Source organism: Periplaneta americana, chromosome 12 (genome assembly GCF_040183065.1).
Source record: "Periplaneta americana isolate PAMFEO1 chromosome 12, P.americana_PAMFEO1_priV1, whole genome shotgun sequence".
Lineage (NCBI taxonomy): Eukaryota > Metazoa > Arthropoda > Insecta > Blattodea > Blattidae > Periplaneta > Periplaneta americana.
Genome location: NC_091128.1, coordinates 160,308,121 through 160,333,015, shown reverse-complemented (window position 1 = coordinate 160,333,015; position 24,895 = coordinate 160,308,121). Strand labels below are relative to the sequence as shown.

At 37.2% G+C, this 24,895-nt stretch overlaps 1 protein-coding gene across 1 annotated transcript in view; it reads right to left on the bottom strand.

Annotated features, from left to right (window-relative positions):
• Dhc36C (Dynein heavy chain at 36C) overlaps positions 1-24,895 on the bottom strand; it is a 152,725-nt gene that overhangs the window by 16,254 nt on the left and 111,576 nt on the right. Inside the window, exons 46-55 of the mRNA XM_069842371.1 lie at positions 23,636-23,827; positions 22,234-22,460; positions 19,452-19,630; positions 17,957-18,148; positions 14,661-14,844; positions 13,121-13,266; positions 12,167-12,319; positions 7,845-7,996; positions 5,402-5,621; positions 2,661-2,817 (exon numbers count right to left, since the gene is read on the bottom strand). Coding sequence (XP_069698472.1) covers positions 2,661-2,817; positions 5,402-5,621; positions 7,845-7,996; positions 12,167-12,319; positions 13,121-13,266; positions 14,661-14,844; positions 17,957-18,148; positions 19,452-19,630; positions 22,234-22,460; positions 23,636-23,827 — 1,802 coding nt within the window. The remainder of the gene's footprint in view (positions 1-2,660; positions 2,818-5,401; positions 5,622-7,844; positions 7,997-12,166; positions 12,320-13,120; positions 13,267-14,660; positions 14,845-17,956; positions 18,149-19,451; positions 19,631-22,233; positions 22,461-23,635; positions 23,828-24,895) is intronic.

The following is a 24,895-nucleotide window of genomic DNA, read 5'->3' as shown; positions in this document are numbered from 1 at the left end:
CATTCGGTCCTGCTGGCCCTTCACATTCACGTATACGGGCCACAGTAGCGGCTGGTGATCAAAATCCTCGGTGAGGCCAGGTGCAACTAGTTTAAGTGCCTCTGATATGAAATGTTTATTTATGATATTAATTATTATTGTTATTATATTATTAATACCATTATTACTGTATTAGTGTTATTATTATTACTATTATTATTAGTATTATTATTATTATTATTATTATTATTATTATTATTATTATTATTATTATTAGCCTACTATTAATGAAAAATAATAATTTCACTCACCATATAAGCTGTTATGCTGTGAGTTTCAGTGATTGTTTCAGTGTGATGAAGCATCCCATATTATGTGTTGAAAATCTCCTTTCTTTCTTTCCTTTTTATTTCTTTTCTAACAAGGCCAACAGAAAAGGTTATTTTGCACCACATTACCACTTAACCATTTATGTTGCCCATACCAGGATGCAATAGAAACTCGCAGTTTTAAGATTATCTGTCAGAAAAATTGTCAGCAATGTCGTATCACGGTAGGCTCTCTCTTTATTTAAAACTTCCTTTCTTTCAATATTATTTCTTCTCGAAAAAGGACATTCTAACAATGAATTAACTACACCAGCATTATTTCTCGCATTTGTTTCTGTTTATATTTTCCCGAAGTACATAACAACATTGGCCCAGATTCACTACTGTACTACGAAGTGCAATAGTACAACACCCTAGCTTAAGACATAAACTAAGACATAAGGGGAGGGAATAGTGTGGGTCTTTGCCTGTCAAAGAACTGGAATTTGTGTTATTTATGGCCTATTTAGGAAGACAAGTCACCACTGCTATTCCCACCCCACTCTACCCTTGAGGCCGGCCCATGGATGGGAGGAGTGAAACCTGACCAGGCCAGCCGAATTGTGCCTCAGCTATAACGTTTTAAGCACAAGCTCAAAGCCCGCGAAAATACAGAAAATTCAGAAGCCAGACCCGGCACGAGCCATCCTGGCCCCAGGAACAAATTTTACTGCAAAACAGATCTATATACATCACAAGCCAGACCCGGCATGAGCGATTCTGGCCTCAGGAAAAAAATTTACTGCAAAACAGGTCTATATACATCACAAAGTTTTCAAATACTTCTACAGCGATATATGCTTCATTCAAATAACTAATATATTATATAAAAACACAAAATTTGATTTCAGTTAAGCCAAGTGACTGAGACCTGGCCTCACTTGCCTCAGTCAATCAGCCGCCACTGACGGGCCAGCATTTCCTTTCATTACACTACTTTTAACCAAAACTGCTCCTGTCTTCTCTCACTCATAATCTATGTCCTCTCACTTCTACATCATTTCTTCTATAGGTCACTTTCATCATCATCATCATCATCATCATCATCATCATCATCATCATCAATAGCACGACAGCCCTTCATGGGCCCTGGCCTTCTTCAGAAGTTTTCGCCATTCCTCCCTATCCAATGCCAAAATTCTCCAATTTCTAATACCCAAAGTCTTGATGTGATCCATCACACAGTCTTCCCATCTCAATCTCGGTCTCCCAACCTTCCTTCTTTCCATCGGAATAAATTTAAAAACTCTCTTCGCAACTCTATCATCTTGCATTCTCACAACATGCCCGGCCCAATCCAATCTTCTTATTTTTATAAATTTAACAATGTCCGGCTCATTATAATAATCTGTACAGTTCGAAATTATATCTTCTTCTCCATGTTCCGTTTTCTCTAACTGATCCAAAGATTTGCCTAAGAATCTTTCTTTCAAATGTACATAATAATGTCGCATCTGACTTCGACAATGGCCAAGTCTCAGATGCGTAAGATAGTACAGACCTTATAAGAGTTTTATACATAATAATTTTTGTATTCCTAAATATAATTTGAGATTTCATATGTCTTCTAAGACCATAAAAGCATCTATTGGCAGATAATATTAGTTTTTTTTATTTCAGAACTAACATTATTTTTGTTGCTAATTTCAGAGCCAAGATAGATAAAACTATGGACAGTTTCAAATTTAAAAGAGCCTATTTCCAAGTAAGGGGGGTCCATTTATATTAGCTCTCGTGACTGGCATATACTTTGTTTTTTCTTCATTAATTTATAAATGATAGGTCACTTTCTATATTTTTATGTATCCTATGCCTCTGTCATTCTACTCCCTTTCATCTCCTACTTCTACTCATCGTTTTCTCTCCTATCCATTTCATTCTTTCTCCCTTTTCTATTCTATCCCTATAATTTACAATTAATAACTCTTCGCTGATTTACTCTTCCAGTATATTTCAATTTATTCTATTATTTCCCTGCCCCTCCTGAGTATTCTCCTCTTTATTCCTTACTTCCTAATCTCTATCATCCCTCACCTTGATTTGGACATGTAATCGAACTTTCAAACTACCTAGTAGCACCAGCACCGGTCATTTTGACCGCATGTCTAAACCTAACTATGTTCATGATGATGAAGTTGTGTTGTAAATGTTAGCTCAAGAAAATGTGTTACAAAAAATATATAACTCATAACATGATAAAAAAGAAAAGCATTTTTGTGGGAGGTGTAGTAAAATATTATGATAAAGTGTTGTTGAATATTTTTCTTGCTGTGATTCTGACCTCAATGACCTCATTATGGGTGTGAGACGTACCAGACGGAGATAATGTGTACATATCTATGTCCACCAGTTCAGGGCAATAGAACTTCTTCAGGATCGTGTTGAGTGTGCGGCGATCCCAATCGTCAGTCACTCTGCCCCCGTAGTTGCACTCGCCAGTGAGGTAACGAAGAGCCTCGAACTGAACATCCTGTAATCAGAACATTATACTGTGTAACTTTCGTTGTTGGCCACTGACCGACATAGCTCAGAGAATAGCGGACTGAACTCGAGATCTGAGGCTGATTAGCATATCAGTTCGAATACTGCTTGGACTGATAAGCAGGTGTGGGTTTCCTCTGAGGTTTTCCCCATTGTAAAGAGGATTTCAGGCAAATCCTCGTGCTCTCTTTCCAACAAGCACAACAATAACCTTTCAGACTGCTGTGCTTTTGGAATAGAGAAGAGATTGAAAACCTACAAACAAAATACACCCAAAACTGCACTTCACACTAAAAAAAGGTATCCCCGTAACATGCCATGAAGGCACATGGGGGGCATGCTTTCCATGACCTCGGCACTAGAATGAGGTGGTGTGGTCGGCACCACGCTCTGACCGCCTTTTACCTCCGGGAAAGACCCGGTACTCAATTTTATAGGAGGCTGAGTGAACCTCGGGGCCGTTCTGAAAGTTTGGCAACGAGAAAAAATCCTGTCACTACCTGGGATCGAACCCCGGACCTTCCAGTCCGTAGCCAGCTAGAAACAGAAAACAACAAATCCATAAATTTCTTAGACATCACAATAACAATAAATCTCCCCAGCCAGACATTTTTCTTTACTTCACTTTGTTTTTCTCCTGAGTGTTTTAAGATATAGTCATGAAATTTGGTAGTTAGACCCTATGTTCTGAAGGGTGTGGAGCATGTACCCCGGTACTGCTTTCTTTCTCAGTAACATAGAACATGAGATATAAATTTTTACATATGTAGCCTATATATCTCTATTATTCAAAGGGGAAAAAAATATGAATAAGTAATATATTTTTTCTCTTGATGTAAAGGGGGCACAAAAAACAAACACCGGCGTACATGGATTTCATTATTGGCTACACTTTGACCAAAAGGATATTAAAATATCTTACAAACTGAATGGACGCACTGGGCAGCAGTGGCGTATAGATTGTTTTAATTAAATTAATTACTGTATCTACATCTTTCATCCACTCTATATGAAACTTTGACCATGTACTCATTGACATAGTTCTACTTAGTGGTTAAAAATGAAAAAAAATCCTATCAGTAGTTTCAAAAATAGAAATTTCAGTGGTCCATCACATTAAGTAAAATGAACATTTTTAATATGTGCATAGAATGACTATTTTAATTCTTTAAAGCATGCTCTATGCAGATGATTTAATTATCAGAAGACAACTTACAAACGGCAGTTCGTAGGCTATATCAAAAAGCAAAAGAGTACAATTTAGAAATTTCTGTACACAAAACAAAAACCATGGCCTTTATTGGGAAAAATTCTTACTTACTTACAAATGGCTTTTAAGGAACCCGAAGGTTCATTGCCGCCCTCACATAAGCCCGCCAGCGGTCCCTATCCTTTGCAAGATTAATCCAGTCTCTATCATCATACCCCACCTCCCTCAAATCCATTTTAATATTATCCTCCCATCTACGTCTCGGCCTCTCTAAAGGTCTTTTTCCCTCCGGTCTCCCAACTAACACACTATATGCATTTCTGGATTCGCCCATACGTGCTACATGCCCTGTCCATCTCAAACGTCTGGATTTAATGTTCCTAATTATGTCAGGTGAAGAATACAATGCGTGCAGTTCTGTGTTGTGTAACTTTCTCTATTCTCCTGTAACTTCATCCCGCTTAGCCCCAAATATTTTCCTAAGCACCTTATTCTCAAACACCCTGAACCTATGTTCCTCTCTCAGAGTGAGAGTCCAAGTTTCACAACCATACAGAACAACCGGTAATATAACTGTTTTATAAATTCTAACTTTCAGATTTTTGGACAGCAGACTGGATGATAAGAGCTTCTCAACCGAATAATAACACGCATTTCCCATATTTATTCTGCGTTTAATTTCCTCCTGAGTGTCATTTATATTTGTTACTGTTGCTCCAAGATATTTGAATTTTTCCACCTCTTCGAAGGATAAATCTCCAATTTTTATAGTTCCATTTCGTACAACATTCTGGTCACGAGACATAATCATATACTTAATCTTTTCGGGATTTACTTCCAACCCTATTGCTCTACTTGCTTCAACAAGAATTTCTGCATTTTCCGTAATTGTTTATGGATTTTCTCCTAACATATTCACGTCATCCGCATAGACAAGAAGCTGATGTAACCCGTTCAATTCCAAACCCTCTGTGTTATCCTGAACTTTCCTAATGGCATATTCTAGAGCGAAGTTAAAAAGTAATGGTGATAGTGCATCTCCCTGCTTTAGCCCGCAGTGAATTGGAAAAGCATCAGATAGAAAATGGCCTATACGGACTCTGCTGTAAGTTTCACTAAGACACATTTTAATTAATCGAACTAGTTTCTTGGGAATACCAAATTCAATAAGAATATTATATAAGACTTCTCTCTTAACCGAGTCATACGCCTTTTTGAAATCTATGAATAACTGATGCACTGTTGAATGTATTTTTTCAAAACTCGAAATCTGTCCCCAGAAAAGAAAAATCGATAACCTTACTCTACCGTTCCTGTAACATGTTGTGTGTGTGTTTTCTAAGCGAAGTTTGCCCTTGCTCACCTCGTACTCGTCCAGGAACATGTGCAGCTGCATAACACTGATGCGCAAGTCTGTTTCATTGAATTCGTACGGAATGTTCCACCCAAGCGGCCCAAACTTGCGCCTCTCCTGCACCAGAGCGTGGAAGAAGCAGAGGCCGTACAGCAGCTTCTTGAAATTGTCTGGCTGCTTGCAGCTCTCGAAGAAGTCGGAGTCGTTGATGGGGTCGGAAAAATACGACCTGCACAGATCAGATATAATATTAAATTAAGGAATTTTTTTCTCTCTCTCTTGTACGGAGGAAGTACCCAAAGGCTTATACTGCAACCTCTGAGGCTTATTGTGCTTGCCACTCCTGTTCTGTGAATGATTGGGTATCCAAATGGCCGCACTCTTGTACAAGTAGGCCTATGGCACGCCACACTGTAAACTTAACCCAGGCTATGGTATAGATGATGATGATGATATGTGAATTAATGATGGCGAAATGAGTCCGAGGGCCAACGCCGAAAGTTACCCAGCAATTCTGCTCCAATTGGTTGGAGGGGGGGGGACCGAGAAAAATCCAACCAGGATTTGAACCCGGGCCCGCTCGTTTCACGGTCAGATGTCCTAACCGTTACGCCACAGTAATGGACAAAGCATACTTTACATCATGATTGTGCTTAAATTAAAGATTGTGCTTGCACTGATCGCTAAGTAAAAGGTGATTCATACGAAATTATATCGTCGCCTGAATGCGAGAACTAGGTAACTCGAAATTTGCGTTTTTTAGTTACCTCTTTTATAGTATAGCAAAAACCGCACAAAATGTACTCCAGGATCTAGATAACTGATCGAACGATACCAGCGACATCTATTTTCCAATATAACAAATAGGTAAAGGAAAACGAGACATATTCCTTAGTGCAATAAATAAGTAAATAGGCAATGTCACAAAATATGAAAAATCAAGTTACCTAGTTCTTGCATTCAGGGGACGATATGGAGTCAATTATATGGAAGTGAGTCTGAGTCACATAATTATGGAGTCATTAACAAATTTCACATTTTTCTCCAAGAGTCTCCCGGTAAGTAAGACTCAAAATGGCCGTCCCGGTTCGAGAATTTGAGGAACATCTCTGCTTTATCTCGTAAGAAATGGCTATTGTTCGCTCCAGTTCGTGTTAATCATATACGATATTTCAATACATTTTTCAATTAAATGTGAATGAAATTGTTAAAAATACTGTCAATGCCACTGTCGGTACTGCTTTATCTTATTATAGCACTTTCGTATAAGCTCTCGCTAATTTATAATACTCTTGTGACATGCCTTTGATACTTGGGTTGGATAAAAAGTAATGGCAACAGTTCGATATTTCTGACATGGCTTTATTCACAGGGGTACAACATTTACGTACCTTCTATATAGTCGCCTCCCTTATTTATTACCTTTTGCCAAATGTTTGGAAGGCGTCGTACACCATCAGAGCGTCCATCTTTGTTGATGTTCCGTATTGACCGCCCTAAAGCACGGATAAGTTCATCTCTGGTATTGTACCGGGTCCCTCGCAGTGGTTCTTTCACTTTGGTGAAAAGATCGTAATCGCATGGATCATATCAGGTGAGTACGGTGGATGTTCCAGTAGTCCGCGTTTTCCGTCTGCCTTGGAGGTACAGCGTGGTGCAGTATTACCCCATCAATGTCATACGCCACAATGAACATCTCCTTCACAGCACTTTGTGTAGGGCGCACTTTCTTTGGACGAGGAGAACCGGGATGCTTCCATTCATTTGATTGGCGTTTCAAGTTTGGTTCATACGAGCGAGTCCAGGTTTCGTCCATAGCGACGATTCGTCCAAGAAAGTCGTCACTTTCCCTTTGGTACCGGTGCAACAAGGCCTTCCCGGAACGCTTTAACCCATCGTGCAACTGTGCGATATGGCAACGCTGCGTCGCCACATGCTTCACGCAGTCCCTGAAAACAGTCTTGTGCACTATGACCTCGTGCCATTTCAATTTTGATCCAGGAACGTTGCTCTAGTTTTGTAAGGATGGTCTTAGGGCGCTCGCACTATCCCTATGAAAGTGAACGTTCTATACACTGCAGTAGATTGATGGAGTACTGTCGCCGCTGACTGCACTAACTCATCTAACAGTCCTTGTTCATGTCCACACAGCTGACAGCTCTCGAACGCACCATCGTCACTTGACAGCAGTGTTGCCATTACTTTTTATCCAACCTATGTATTTTTGATTCTATATTGAGTATCGTTGAGGTTCTGAACAATAACGCAGCATTAATTACATTAAAAGGACCGGAACTCAGCAACATTTTATCACTCCACATCGAGCTAGTCAGATGTCATAGGCCACTGCTAGGCAGCGAGTCGGATAATTCGAGAATTGTTGTTAGTTGAATTCAAGTAAACAAGATTTATTAATATAGCAGTAATATTATTTGTTTCGTACAGCACCTACCTGATAATATTAGCTCGAAGTCCCTTCGGTGGTTCGTTAACCATCTTGATCCCATCCTGCAGCACCTGAACTGGGAAGTGTGCGGCAGGATACGACGTGAGCCAAAGACGAAAGTCGGGGTGAGTTGCTTTCGGCATCAGGTTCTCACAAATCTGCATTTAAAATGTAAAACGAGGTTTCTTTTATAAATTAATATGTTGTGTGAGGTAGTGAAAGCAACTCCTGCAAGAGGAAATTTTGTTTCATTTTGCTGAGTCATAATTTATCAATACGTTGGACACTAATATTTAGGAATAATTTTTATTGTTCAGTAAGATAAATTTTGACTGCTTTCATGTAATTGATTTACATCTTACTTACAAATGGCTTTTAAGGAACCCGAAGTTTCATAAGCCCGCCATCGATCCCTATCCTGAGCAAGATCAATCCAGTCCCTACCATCATATCCCACCTCTCTCAAACCCATTTTTATATTAACCTCTCATCTACGTCTCGGCCTCCCCAAAGGTCTTTTTCCCTCAGGTCTTCCAACTAACAGTCTATATGCATTCCTAGATTCACCCATACGTGCTACATGCCCTGCCCATCTCAAACATCTGGATGTAATGTTCCTAATTATGTCAGGTGAAGAATACAATGCGTGCAGTTCTGCGTTGTGTAACTTTCTCCATTCTCCTGTAACTTCATCCCTCTTAACTCCAAATATTTTCCAAGCATCTTATTCTCAAACACCCTTAACCTCTGTCCCTCTCTCAAACTGAGTGTCCAAGTTTCACAACCATACAGAACAACCGGTAATATAACTGTTTTATAAATTCTAACTTTCAAATTCTTTGAGAGCACACTGGATGACAAAAGCTTCTCAACCGAATAATAACAGGCATTTCCCATATTTATTCTGGGTTTAATTTCCTCCTGAGTGTCATTTATATTTCTTACTGTTGCTGTAAGATATTTGATTTTTTCCACCACTTCAAAGGATAAATTTCCACTTTTTATATTTCTATTTCGTACAATATTCTGGTCACGAGACATAATCATATACTTTGTCTTTTCGGGATTTACATCCAAACCTATCTCTTTATTTGCTTCAAGTAAAATTCCCATGTTTTCTCTAATCGTTTGTAGGTTTTTTCCTAACATATTCACGTTACCCACATAAACAAGCAGCTGATGTAACCCGTTCAATTCCAAACCCTCTCTGTTATCCGGGACTTTCCTAATGTCATATTCTAGAGCAAAGTTAAAAAGTAAAGGTGATAGTGCATCTCCCTGCTTTAGCCCGCAGTGAATTGGAAAAGCATTCGACAGAAACTGACCTATATGGACTCTGCTGTACATTTCACTGAAACACATTTTAATTAATCGAAACACTTGAGATATAAGTTAAAATAAATATCTGATAAATAATCAGGATATTAATAATAATAATAATAATAATAATAATCAGAATAATAATAATGTGACAAATTATTGGGTGGGCTCGGGCCTCACGGGCCCATATGAGTTGGCGCCATTGGACATGGATGTCAATGGGGATGACTTTTGTGGGAGGATTACAGCAAATACTCTCTAACATTAATACTGGAAAGTTCACGATAAGAGAGGCGAATGATTCATCAGTGCTATCTAGCGGCAGGGAATGTTGACAGTGAGGATAACGTGACACGTAGCGCGGTAAACTGCATCTAACAAGAGTTTTGTACTTCAACACGTGGTGTAAGTCGTAAGGATTATTCTCATGTCAGGGAAAAGTGGAATTGTTTGTTCTGTGTTCTTCTGTAAAAACTATGCTTGGCAAAAAGATGCTAGATCCTTCTTCATATTTCCGAAAGATACAGATAGGTGAGTGAGTAGTCATGTAAATACGAGTAGTCTATTACTTTTCTGTCACAGGATGATTATTATTGTTATTATTATTATTATTATTATTATTATTATTATTATTATTATTATTATTACAGTAGAGGAGACAGTAAATAACTTGTTCTGTGACCTTATGTGTTGTGACTATCACCAATGGGTATGGAGAAGGAAGATAATTAGTCTTAGATGAACTTTAGTGTCAGTAGATTTGTATAATTTTAATCATGAAACAAACTCTCTTTCTGTTAGCTCATTCTTTCCTCACTCGCACGATTCACATGACAGGTCTCGTGTCCTCACCATCATCATCATCATCATCATCATATTTTTATTATTATTATTATTATTATTATTACTGTTATTTGTTTTTGTCTTATAGATGTGCCATATGAGTAAATAAATGTAAAAGACAGGACCTGGACGAAACGTTTAAAACTAGAGGAACAGAGTATCTGTACAAAAATCACAGAATATGTTCAGATCACTTTAGATTATCGGACTTTAATAACCCTAATTTGAAAAGTCAGGGGTAAGTAAAAATAAGGTGTAATTGGAAAAGTGCCGAAGTTTCAAATGAGTCATAGACCTGTTAATTTTTAATATATTTTTTAATAACAGACTGAAGAGAACAGCTATTCCTTCACTGAATTTAACAGCTCCTTCTTCCGAAAATATGGGTCAAAGTACGATGAAAGAACCGCGAAGGTCCCCAAAGAAACGCATTAGACCTTCCATCGAGGAGGCGACAGATTCTCAGATTCCAGACAGAAACGACGATAGTCCTCTACCAGGTACCTCATAATCACATAGTACATTAGCAATAACATGTTCTCTGTGTAAACTGCTTAAAACTACTTGACTTCCATCATACCAAACACAATTTCTTTATAGTTTCTCCATATAAAATACTGAACGTCATGACTTTTCCAAACTAAATAGACGCATATTGTGATACATAACATAAAAATACGAATTACTGATTTTGTGAAGAAAGTGTGTGAACTCATGTTTTCTCATAAAAACTGATTCAGTTAGTTATTCGCAAAATATATTTACCTAGCCCTAGACTTTCAAGACGTTATTAATATTTCACTAAATTAAGTCCCTGTTTATTTTTTAAGATGCAAGAAATCCTAAAAGGTCAAAGATGGCTCAAGATCTTCAGATAAAGACACTTTCTAAGAAATTGATTGCAGCTCAAAAGTTGGTATCTAAACACAAAAAAATTATTTCATCTCTTCGGGCGGAAGTGAGAGCTCTGAAGACAACCAGTTCAAATACTGATTTAATCAAAATTGTTTCTAATGATGAATTCATTATGTCGCAAGTGCGCTTAAAAAGAAAGAAAAAATGGGAAGGCGGTATTACAGATGTCTCCGATTTGGATGTAACTGTTGATGACAAAAATGTACAGCATACAAATGAAGAAACCGTGTTGCAAGAAAATGCAAGAGCTTATGTTGCAGGTCGGGTGTGTAGCAGAATAAATCACGAAATTTGTCGAATAAATTTATCTTGTAAAGAAAACCCCAAAGATGACATAACAACGCACATCGCAAATAAAAAATACTGTAAAGATTCAAAAATTGTTTTCCCTAATGATGTTTCTCTAATGCTCAGCATAATTGTGTTCTGATGTTTTCAAAGAAATTGATCATGTTATTTGTAAAACTAGAATTGATGTAAAAAAAAGAACTAGTTAAAATGGTAGTGCTCCCTGATAACATGTCCATTTGCAGTGACTGTGCCAATGTCTTCATTGATAAATATTTCAATGTGTTAATAAATTGTTACATCAAAAATAAGATGGACAAGCATACAGCTAAAAAACAAAACAAACGATGTATGAAAGCTGCTAAAGTCATGCATAACTAAATTTCATCAAATTTGAAAATATGAGAATTTATCAATTCATTTCTATTCTAATAACTTTGTAATTTGTTATTAATTAAAATGTTATGAACAAAGTGACTCTAAAGTATACTATTTATTGCTTTGCAGCTTCTTATTGAAATCAAATGCACACCTCTCCTCTTTTCTTCACGTAACCCAGCACGACGCACCGAGTGTGCGAACGTTTCAAGCCGCTAGATGGCAGCACTGTTACTTTTCGCTGCCGCTTGCAATGCTAAACAGGAAAGCTTTCCAGTATTAATGTTAGAGAGTATCTAAATAAAGAATCCAGTTCCATTTCTGAAGATAAAGTTTTTAATCTGCAGCATTCCTATTTGTAGCATCCTCAAGAAACAATTTCTGAGGCAGAAACTCCCTGACGGCATTCAACACAATGTTATCCAACATCACATGTACACAATTTACCAGATGCTGGGCCAACAATATAATTATGAACTGTGGACAAGGAAGGGATGCTACATCAGGAAAGACAGCCAGATATTCTCTACACACTTCGATTATAAACACTTCATGAGGTTCCTTCTATTACACAGTTGTCTCACCTTCTCCAGAGATGGCATGAAGCTCTTAGCCAAGTGGCAGTTCTGTAGCACGACCCACGTGCCATTGCGAACGCCTTCTTGTATTAATTTCATAGCAATGGGGCCTTGTCCTTGACCTAAGGACAGGGCGTAGAGACGGTTTGCTCCAAATCCCTAAAACAGTAAGATAATTAATTCAGGCACAGGGTGTGGTAATGGAAAACTACAGAAAACAAATTGATTCCAGAATTCATAACATTTCATCTTCGGATAGAAAGATTTCTTGTGTAAGAACTGAGAGTAAAGCTTTTATAAATGCTGTATCAATATGCACAGCATTGAGGTGTACATGAGACATATTTTAGTCTAGTAACAGTTGGCAACATTGAAAAGACGGTCATATTATCTTTATAGGAATTAATCTTATGTGAACACCACTATATTTATGTTGATATTTAACTTCATCGAGAAATGGCCGGCAAATTTTGCCTGGAGCCCTTTATCAGGGACTTTTTTTTTAAATTGGTTATTTAATGACGCTGTATTAACTACTAGGTTATTTAGCGTCGATGAGATTGGTGATAGCGAGATTGTATTCGGCGAGATGAGGCCGAGGATTCGCCATAGATTACCTGGCATTCACATTATGGTTGGGGAAAACCTCGGAAAAAACCCAACCAGGTAATCAGCCCAAGCAGGGATCGAACCCGCGCCCGAACGCAACTTCAGACCGGCAGGCAAGTGCCTTAAGCGACTGAGCCACGCCGGTGGCTTGTGAGGGACATTCCATGCCGTGAATTTACAATACCGAACCCACAGATTTACTTCTCTCCTGAAGGGGTTATGCTGAAAATTTTATTGCCTTTCAAAATTCGTTGGTCTTGGCCGGTTTTGAATCGGGAAACTCTGATCCAGTGGCCAACATGGTACCCATTAGACCACCGAGGTCGACATCAAGAAAGTGGTGTAGCATACCTGATCATCTGCAAACTTGAGCAGCAGAGCTGTAGGGTCCGCTCCGGGAGTCAGAATGAAGATCAGTGGCACACAGCAGTTCGAGTCGTTGAAGGAGGACGTGAGGTCGAATGTGGGTGGCTCCACGTACTCCTTGCCCAGGGAGACTGCCATGAGCAACACACACAATTACTACCAAGAAATTCACTCTTGCTTTCAAAAATCATTATTTTCTCTATATTTCTCTAATGTTTCCGAACACTATCATACTTTTCATATTGAATCAGTGCTTTTTCTTCTATTTTCATTTTGATGCTGTTAATATTAGTGAGGAATCTCATAGAATCTATTGGAGTTGTTTTGATTCCACCAATAATGGGCCTGACAGCTTGGTTTTGAACATATTCTATTTCGTTTATGAAAGGTGAAAATGGCAAGTTGTAGCCGATTTAAGTGAACACCATATATTAATATTAGGTACCCTGCACAAAACTGGCTTCATTTATATACCGACGGATCCTTGATCTCCAGAGAACAAGGTGCCGGTGCAGGTGTTACTTGCTGTCTCTTCTCACTTTATAGGTCTCTTGGATATGGAACAACAAGTTTTGATGGAGAAATCATTGCAATAAGTGAAAGTCTCAGGAATCTTCTATGCCACATCAATAAATTTAAGAATGTAGTTATATTGTCAGACTCCAAAGCAGCTATTCCATCAATAGTCTCTAAACATACACCTTCATCTCCAACAGCAGAAATAACTAAAATGCTCTCTCAATTAATATCACTCAATAAAAGAATTGTATTCCAATGGATACCATCTCATTGTGGAATCCTGAAAAACGAGAATGCGGATGCATTAGCAAAGAAGGGCAGCACTGCAACTTACAGACCTGTTACTATATCTACGTATTACTCTGTGAAAAGATTTATTAAATCTACATACTTAGACTTCAACAAACAAAATTTGATAACACAATCTCAAGGGAAAAAATGGAACTCTCTGCATCATAATCCACAGTTAATTCCCGATTTAGCACGAAAATCGTCTGTAGCTGCATTTAGATGGGCAACAGGCCAAGAAATGGATTCGGAACACCTCAAAATCAGTGCTTCAGTGGCTGACCATGATAATATCTTTGAAAAATATTGGAGTGCAAGAGGTCAAATGACTTTATTGTCAAACGCCTGGCATTAGAAAACAAGAACAACAACAACAATAACTTTTCATTAGTTCATACATCTCATTTTCATGGCTACAATATTTTGTATGCCGCTGTAATATTTAAATTACAACCACTAACATAACAACTAGGCAATGTTGCGTAAAGCACAAATGGTCGTTTTGTTTTAGGTCACTAAAAAGCCTCGACTTCCATTAACTAAGTCACATGAGGGCTGAAGGAGTGTATGAGACCGAGGAAGAGATGGACACATCTTTGAAATTAATAACCTAACGCATGAAGCTGATGGAGATGGCGATCTCTAGAAATAGATAAATGAAAAGAAAGAAACCATGAACTGTGTTACATCTCTAATATTGAGGTATGCACACACTTACACTGCACAAAATTCTGGACTGCTGGAACAACTTTGTCGTATCGTATGCAGCGGATGACAAGCAGGTGCTGGAACTCTGACAGCTTCTCAGACCACGGGGCGGGCAGCTCGATGTTCTGAGGTTCTGCGTGGTCGAATATTGCCTTCCACTGCTCCGGATTTTTCTCCAAGTGAACTCGAATACCCTGCAATGTATTTACTCTCTTATTACAAAAGTTCCGGAGTAATTGCACTGGAGAACAAGGAAGTCTCTCTGCGATGCTACACGGTAATTCTTCCTATTAAGCAAGGATGTGAACATTCACTAGGTGTCAGTGAATGCCAAAAACTGGATTACTCTTTATTTCGCGCGAATCAAAACACCTGGAAATACGCAATTGCGATAACTGACTATAATAATAAATATACTTCAAACTTACATTCCTAATTTGGCCTGTGTATGCACTCTATAAAAAAAATCCAAAGTAACATCGACAGTAGAGTGCGTAAGATTTGCTGGTGATATGGCGTTGTTAGCAGAAGAGGAAATGATACTAAGGGATATGCTACTGGAACTAAATGACAGCTGTGAGCATTATGGGATGAAGATAAATGTCAACAAGTCGAAGACCATGGTCAAAGGAAGAAAAATAAAGAAGGTAAACGTGCGAATTCTAAATGAGGCAGTAGAGCAAGTGGACAGCTTCAAATATTTGGGGTGTACTACAAGTAGCAACAAGAGCTGCTGCCAGGAAGTCAAAAGTAGAATAGCAATGGCAAAGGAAGTTGCGGATCTCTGGAAAAAGGTACTGAGGAAGAGACTAGTGAAGTGCTTTGTCTAGAGTGTTTCATTGTATGGAGGCAGAAACATGAACATTACGACGAAGTGAAGAGTAACGACTAGAAGCATTTGAAAGTGGAGAAGAATAGAGCGTGTGAAATGGACAGACAGAATAAGAAATGAAGCTGTGCTAGAAAGAATGAATAAAGAAAGAGTAATGCTGAAACTGATCAGAAACTGAAACTGGCTAAGAAGAAACTGCCTACTGAAGGATGCACTGGAAGGAATGATGAACGGGAGAAGAGTTTTGAGCTGAAGAAGATATCAGATGATAGACGTCATTAAGATTAATACATCGTAAGCGGAGAATAAAAGGAAGGCGAAAAAGGAGAAGGATTTGATAATGCTGGATTCACGATGAAAAACTTGCCTTTGGGCAGAAAACTATGAATGAATATTCACAAAAAATAATACTAATCCTTGGCTATGTGGACACAGCTTGGTATAAAGCACAACCAGAGTGTTAAATAAAAAGGATCTAATATTTTGAGGAGTGGTGATACGCATTACAAAAAAAAGTCCAATAAACATGAGTCCTAAAATTAATAATTTTTACGAAAAAACGTGCTTTAAAATTCTCGTGTTAGTTGTTGTTTTCTAATGCCAGGCGTTTGACAATAAAGTCATTTGACCTCTTGCACTCCAATATTTTTCAAAGTTATTATCATGACCAGCCACTGAAGCACAGATTTTGAGGTGTTTCGAATCCATTTCTTGGTTTGAGTTGCACAATGGGCAGTTAGGGGACTGATATATTCCAATTCTATGCAGGTGTTTGGCCAAACAATCATGGCCTGTTGCCAATCTAAATGCAGCTACAGACGATTTTCGTGGTAAATCGGGAATTAACTGTGGATTTTGATGCAGAGAGTTCCATTTTTTCCCTTGGGATTGAGTTATCAAATTTTGTTTGTTTACGTCTAAGTATGTAGATTTAATAAATTTCTTCACAGAGTAATACGTAGATTTAGTAACAGGTCTGTAAGTAGCAGTGCTGCCCTTCTTTGCTAAAGCATCCGCATTCTCGTTTCCCAGGATTCCACAGTGGGATAGTATCCATTGGAATACAATTCTTTTATTGAGTGATATTAATTGAGAGAGCATTTTAGTTATTTCTCCTGTTTGAGATGAAGGTGTGTGTTTAGAGACTATTGATAGAATAGCTGCTTTGGAGTCTGACAATAGAAGTGCATTCCCAAATTTATTGATGTGGCATAGAAGGTTCCTGAGACATTCACTTATTGCAATGATTTCACCATCAAAACTTGTTGTTCTATATCCAAGAGATCTATAAAGTGAGAAGAGACAGCACATAACACCTGCACCAGCACCTTGTTCTCTGGAGATCAAGGATCCGTCGGTGTATAAATGAAGCCAGTTTTGTGGAGGGTACCTAATATTAATTGTCTCTAAAGACAATTGTTTGAGTATTTCAGTGTTTACTTCTGATTTCAGTATTTCTTCTGTTAAATTTAGATTGTATTGTATATTTAATAGAGTTAAAGTGTTTGGTTTAATTTGTAAGTTTTCTTTTAAATTCGGGATATTGATTTTCTGTTTTAATTCTTGAACAATGGATATGAAACTTTTTTGAGTTTTCAATCTACGGAGAGGACTGTATGAATGCCAATTGTTTCCTGGTAATCTGATAAGTTTTTCATATTGTATCAGTGCTTTTTCTTCTATTGTCATTTTGATGCTGTTAATATTAGTGAGGAATCTCATAGAATATATTGGAGTTGTTTTGATTCTACCAGTAATGAGTCTGAGAGCTTGGTTTTGAACATATTCTATGTCGTTTATGAAAGGTGAAGTAATTAAAATTTCTCCGCAGTATGTCAGCACTGGCTGTATAAACATTTCTCGTGTTAGTGACAGGTTAAGGGCCACACATTTTACCCCTAGATTAACTGGTTCCCAGTTTCGGAGTCTGTTAGCAACCCAATTGCCTGTCGTACTGAAGGAAATGCCAAACCATCAAAGGCTACAAAATTTGTTCTATGCATGAAGGAGCACCAATCCATTTCCGTAACAGTCAGACGACATCTAACACGAGTATTTATTTTTCTATACCATGGCCTGCTCGTTCCCCAGATCTTAACCCCTTGGACTTTCGGTTATGGGGACACTTAAGACCTTAATGTATGCAACATCCATTGAAGACGTTCAAACACTAGAGGAGTGTGTCTTCAACGCCTGTCAGCACACCAGGTACCAACCAGAGGTATTTGAAAGGTTGCGTAGTTCATTAAGAGGTCGAGCAGAAGGATGTGCTATGATGAATGGAAGTCACATCGAACATCTGCTATGAACAAGTTAAATTCTAATATCGCGGAAGATATTAATTTCAGCATACATGTTTATTAGAATTGTTTTACTTATTTTGATGAGTTCTACCACCTCTTAAAATATTGGACGCTTTTTTAACACTCTGTATAAGACTAGGGACATCCACTTTTGCGTGCAACAGAACTAACCTGGAATCTCGGCAGTTCGTCAAGTCGACACCATTCATCCCAACTCTTCTGCGGCATCTCGTCCACCGGCTTCGGATAAGGGTTGTCCAGTCCTACACCACCCGTCAGAAGGAACATCCACTCAGGAACGTCCATCTGCTGCTTGTTTTTTAGAAGATTCACCGTCAGCAACAGCGAGAACAGCAGCTTGTCCTAGTAATGCAAGATGAAGATGACTGTTTGCATCGGTGTGGTGTGGCATCTCAGATATTAGGGTTACCATATGTCCTCATTTTCTAGAGTTAAATTACCGTCAGGAGGAATTTTCAAAATCAAAGCGAATGTCTAGAATTTGGACATGTGACTCAATTTTAAAAAATGCTTGGGTTTTAAACAACATAAGCTAAGATTCTAGCATCCTTGTCAGGAGTTCAGAATGACACTTTTATTTCAAACTTGTATTTTTATTATTATTATGTTTTTAAGTTCTTCTCGATTCCCTTGACCTCTGTATCAATTCTCTCACTTTCTCTGTATCAATAACGAGTTTCACAGTGAAATATAATACTTCACTTTTGAATGCGTGTCTTCTTAATGAACATTCATTGCATTGTTTCGTCCCAGAAGTATTTATCAAAATCTGGTTGATTGGAAGAGAAGGCTCACGGGTTATTATTATTATTATTATTATTATTATTATTATTATTATTATTATTATTATTACTGTATCTAATGCTTACCAATTTCACTTTACGTGATTCGGGTTCTGCATATTACGAATAGATGGCAGGATTGTGATCCATTTTCTTTGGTGGGCCATTGTATGTATCTGGGAAGAGTTATGTCCTATATGTACTAGAGTGAGTGTATGTGTAAGTGTTCGTGTAAGTGTAGTGTAGGGAATGAGTGATGATGATGATAATGAAGATGAGGAACAGAGAAGGGGAAACCCGGTGCTGGCACATAGCCTACTCCTGTCGAATAGCACCAAGGGGGCCGCCAGGTTTAATGTCCCCGTCCGAAGGATGAATCACTATCAACAGTGACGTATGCCTTTCCTTCATATGCACTGTGCAGAGATTTGGGATTTAATCCAGGCATATTGGTGCACAATTTAGTGATTAGAAGTTGTGCACTGCCATCTCTCCTGAAAATTTCTGACCCCACCTGGAATCGCTGGCTAGTCTGGAGACAGACGCTCTACTACTCAGCTGACATATTATTATTATTATTATTATTATTATTATTATTATTATTATTATTATTATTATTATAAATTGCTTGTCTTTACAGGCTATGTATATTGGTAAAGACATAAAATCTGGTAGAAAAATAAACTGAGATTTATGAAGATATTAATTAGAAAAGTCTTCATATTAAATATACACCTTCTGTATAAAGGATTTACTGAAGTCAGAGTGCAGGATTCCAGTGACGAACCTGGCCTGTTTCACTCCTAGGCATTCCGTGATATCAGAATCTCTGACTCACGTGGGTGCTTGCAGCTGTCTCTCACCTTCTCAAACAGACTCCTGCAAATGTTGGCGTACAGTGAGTAAGTGAAGTAGTTGGTGAGGTCTTTGAGGCGCTCCACCACGTCCTCCTGCTTCTCAGTGTTGTCGATTGCAGCCTTGAACAGGTTCACGAACCAAACCAGCGAGTACTGGTACATGGGGTCGATGTTGGCCAGGTCAGCTGTGCACACACACACATCTTAATCAATTAATTGAGTTTATTCCCTTATTTTATATAGATAAAAAGCACTGATTCAATATGAAAAACTTATTAGATTACCAGGAAACAATTGGCATTCATACAGTCCTCTCTGTAGATTGAAAACTCAAAAAAGTTACATATCCATTGTTCAAGAATTAAAACAGAAAATCAATATCCCGAATTTAAAAGAAAACTTACAAATTAAACCAAACCCTTTAACTCTATTAAATATGGAATATAATCTAAATTTAACAGAAGAAATACTGAAATCAGAAGTAAACACTGGAATACTGAAACAATTGTCTTTAGAGACAATTAATATTAGATACCCTGCACAAAACTGGCTTCATTTATACATCGACGGATCCTTGATCTCCAGAGAACAAGGTGCCGGTGCAGGTGTTACGTGCTGTCTCTTCTCACTTTATAAATCTCTTGGGTATGGAACAACAAGTTTGGATGGAGAAATCATTGCAATAAGTGAAAGTCTCAGGAATCTTCTATGACACATCAGTAAATTTAAAAATGCAGTTATATTGTCAGACTCCAAAGCAGCTATTCTATCAATAGTCTCTAAACACACACCTTCATCTCAAACAGCAGAAATAACTAAAATGCTCTCTCAATTAATATCACTCAATAAAAGAATTGTATTCCAATGGATACCATCCCACTGTGGAATCCTGGGAAACGAGACTGCGGATGCTTTAGCAAAGAAGGGCAGCACTGCTACTTACAGACCTGTTACTAAATCTACATACTTAGATTTCAACAAACGAAATTTGATAACACAATCCCAATGGAACTCTCTGCATCAAAATCCACAGTTAATTCCCGATTTACCACGAAAATCGTCTGTAGCTGCATTTAGATTGGCAACAGGCCATGATTGTTTGGCCAAACACCTGCATAGAATTGGAATATTTTTTTTTTTATCCAACACCACCAGGTTGTATTTTTTACATTTCTGGTCTTCTCTCCTGGCCGTGGCTTAATTGTGAGGTTGGGGCACCTGGAAGGCAGAGTTACATTACCCCGATGATGTGATAGGATGATTATGATAATGTGGTGCCAGGAGAGGTCTTAAATCTAAACTTAACCTAAAATCCAGACCATGGACGAACACAGGAATAATCCCCTTTAAGAAAAATTCCTGTGCTCTAACCGGGAATCGAACCCGGGACCTCATGAACTATAGCCAAAAGCTCTGACCACTAGACCATGAGACTGGTCAGAATTGGAATATATCAGTCCCCTAACTGTCCATTGTGCAACTCAAACCAAGAAATGGATTCGGAACACCTCAAAATCTGTGCTTCAGTGGCTGGTCATGATAATACCTTTGAAAAATATTGGAGTGCAAGAGGTCAAATGACTTTATTGTCAAACGCCTGGCATTAGAAAACAACAACATATAGATTTTAAGGGAACACTATGGTGAAATATTAAGAAAATCCCCTTTTCTGTTGTTATGTTCATAATTTTATTATATTTGAACCTTTTAGTTTCATTATATGTTTTCACTTCCTATTTCAGAGTGCTTTATCAAATGTGGCCAGGTATATGGTGCGCGAGTGAGCTGAGAGAAATGCTTTTTTCTCGACTACGAAATTTTAAGCAGTTTCTTGAATTAAAAAAGTTCCTTGCAAAACAGTTATTGTGAGATTGGTCTGAAACTGCTCAATTAAAGGTTGATAAATGAAATTTAATTAGTATTTGTATGAAATATTAAGTTACTTGAGGGCAATTTCATATTGCAATTAGAATAAAATTTGCTGTAATGTTAAATTCGTGAAATTCAGAAATTTATTTTGACTCTCTATTTAGATTGAGCTCAATAAGCTAATTACATTTTATTCCCTTGACTATTTTCAAGCTATTGAGCATTATATTGAACTAAAAATTTTGAAAACTTTGTCGCAAAGAGCTTTTTATATTGACCTCTATTATAATATACAATTAAAAAATATAATTTCAAAACTATTAGTCCTAATGATACCAAGTTTTGTACAGATCATCGTATTGTAAATTTAATACATTTTGGATGAAAATTGTAGAAGTTTAAAAAATCATATAAGTGTCCCCTTAAACTAACAAAATTCACAGAAACTGAAAACAGCTCAAATGTTCTTTTTGAGATCACTATTGAGCATTGCAATACTGTTTATGTAATCATTCATTTATTTCTTTAGTTTATGTTACATCTTTTAAATATTATAAAAATGGCACTAAAGATGTTGGGGGATATTGTGTTTGTGATGTAGGAAGAAGTAACTTCTAATCAACGTGACAATCACTTCATTGGTGCAATGTAAGCTTTGCAGTCTCTTTCACTCTCATCATATTTGTCACTGATTATTCAGCAACAGTGTCTGTAGGATTAATATCTAATGCATTATCAAACAGTGTTCCTACGAACAAATTATAATAACTGAATTCATATACCGGCAAATTATCAACAATTTTTTAAACTCCTCGCATTTCGAAATTTACTAATTACATAAGAAAACACGTACAAAAATGTTCCATCTTTAATTAAATGTGTCTCGTCAGTATAATGGCAGAAATTCAGTCTCACTTACCAACAGTGAAAAACAGCACCGTAGAATAATTGGCTATGGACGTGTAGACCAACCGAGCTTCGTCAATAGATTTTTCTGTCTCCTCTGCAACAGACTGCTTCTCCTGAATTTCATTGGCCAAAGTCTTGGAGGAACTCAACACATTGACAGCCGTCTCGTCCTCCAGGATGTTTCCTTCAGAGGAGGAAAGGACTTCTAAAATTTTATCTTCTATTTCCTTCAGCATTCTGCGATAAAAGTACAAATATATGGCATAAGGTTTAACTGAATTCTATTTTACTGTATAATCAGCTGAGAACTTGAAAACGACACATCATCATCAGCAGTAGCAGCAGCAGCATAATCATTGCCACTGCCTTCTGTTTCTGTCATCACCAACAGAGAATCTATTTTATTAACTCTAGGATGCATGACAGTTGGAATACACGATAATGCGTAACTGGAGAGGAGGCGAAGACCCCTTGTGTAATTAATAGAATAAATAAGAATTTCCTTCTCTTGCGACTATGAAAAACTTAAAATAGTCAAAAACAATACATGTATTAATCAATTAATATATTATATCTACGTAAAAGTAATTTTTTAGAGTAATGCCACAGAGGGAAAATACCAAAGGATAAAAATTCGATCCGGTACTATGGATTGAGCTTCGGTGCAGCTCGGTGGTTAGAGCGCTTGGTGCATAGAACTGGAGGTCCCGGGTTCGATCCCTGGCGCTGGAGCAAATTTTTTTCCATCAATAAATGATATTATATGATAAAAATGTCTTGTCACTACACTAATTTAAGTTCTTTAGAAAACTTAGGTGGTGCTCTAAATCTTTTTTTATGTTTCAACAAAATAAAATTATATCTTAATATAACTTACTATATAAATTTAAATATTACATTTTTATTTGAAATAATTTTTCTTGTAAACATGAAACTAATCACAAATTCTACAAAGTGGTGAGCTTTTTCACTCATTTACAAAACAATATTAATGATAAATTACAGAATAACTACGATGAAGTCTCTTGGTTCTTAAAGATTCAATCACTCTCCTAATAAATCACCTCAGAAGATAAACATGTTTAATGTAATCTCATTGTGTAGGCCTATCTTGTTTTTACGTAATCTATGTTAGTCTATTTATTTTAATGTCTTGTAAACTGAAAATGTATTATATATCTTGTTATTTATTGTGTCTTTTGGTAGTTTTACTATTCTTTGGAAAACTTAAGAGTGTTAAAATTAAATTCATACTAGAACTCTTACTGTATTTTGTGTGTGTGTGTTTGAATTTTGCGTTTGTATCTAATGACGAACCTACTGTATAATCTGTAATAGATTGTACAGGGAATAAATAAATAACATACAATACTGTCAATTTCAATGTTTCAGTTGTCATTGTTTGTGTTTACCTCTTGTTTTCCGCTCCCTGTACAATGAGCTGATTCTTCTCAGCTTCCAGGTCTGGTCGTTCTTTCGCAACAACGATGCCCAGCAACTGGTCTTCCAGTCCAATAGGTGTTATCATGAAGTTGAGAAGTGTAACCTTCACTGCCACCTCAGGAAGGTAGTGGGGGTTACGCAGTTTTGTTGTAATGTAGAGTCTTAAACACACAGATTACATTGTACCGATATATTTACAGAAACAAGAATTCTACAGCAGATATTTAACATAGTGTAGATATTTAAGTTGTTATTTTAAAAAGTTTAATAACATCATTAGTGTCCATATTTTTATGTATTATGGTCTAGAAGAGCTGAAATTTGCATTTTGCAATTCTTGAGTGTTGTTTGTACTCATTTTCCTCTCTAACGTCATATGCACATATATAATGTATATCCTATACCTTCTCGCCCAGAATTTTATTTCAACATATTATGGAGCAGTAGAAGCATTTGAAATGTGGATATGGAGAAGAATGGAGTGTGTGAAATGGACAGATAGAATAAGAAATGAAGCTGTGTTGGAAAGAGTGGATGAAGAAAGAATGAGGCTGAAACTGATCAGGAAGAGAAAAAGGAATTGCCTGGGTCACTGGCTGAGAAGAAACTGCCTACTGAAGGATGCACTGGAAGGAATGGTGAACGGGAGAAGAGTTAGGGGCAGAAGAAGATATCAGGTTATAGAGAAAAATGGATCATATGTGGAGACTAAGAGCAAGGCTGAAAATAAGAAAGATTGGAGAATGCTGGGTTTGCAGTGAAAGATCTGCCCTTGAGCAGAAAACTGTGTATTAATGAATAAACCTCATACTTTCTATCTTGAAAAACCATCATGTTGTGTTCCGATAAGTCAATGTACAATATAAAATTATTTAAAGAGTGTATTTCCATCAAATGACTTATCAATATTAAAACAATAACAAATGATTACATCATATCAAATTTACTAATGTTAATGCAACATATCGCAAATTACAAGTAACATTAGCAAAATAATATTATATGATGTAATCATTTGTTATTGTTTTAATATCAATGAGTCAGTTGACGGAAATACACTCTTTATATAATTTAATATTCTTATACTTTGTGTTTTTGTGAATCTTGCACATTTTCACAGTGAATTCTAAATCTGAAACTTAAGGTTTAAATTTTCTACCACAAAAGGGAAAATGTAAATTTGCTAAATGTATGAAGTTAATTCTAAAACGATTAGACATAATTAACTG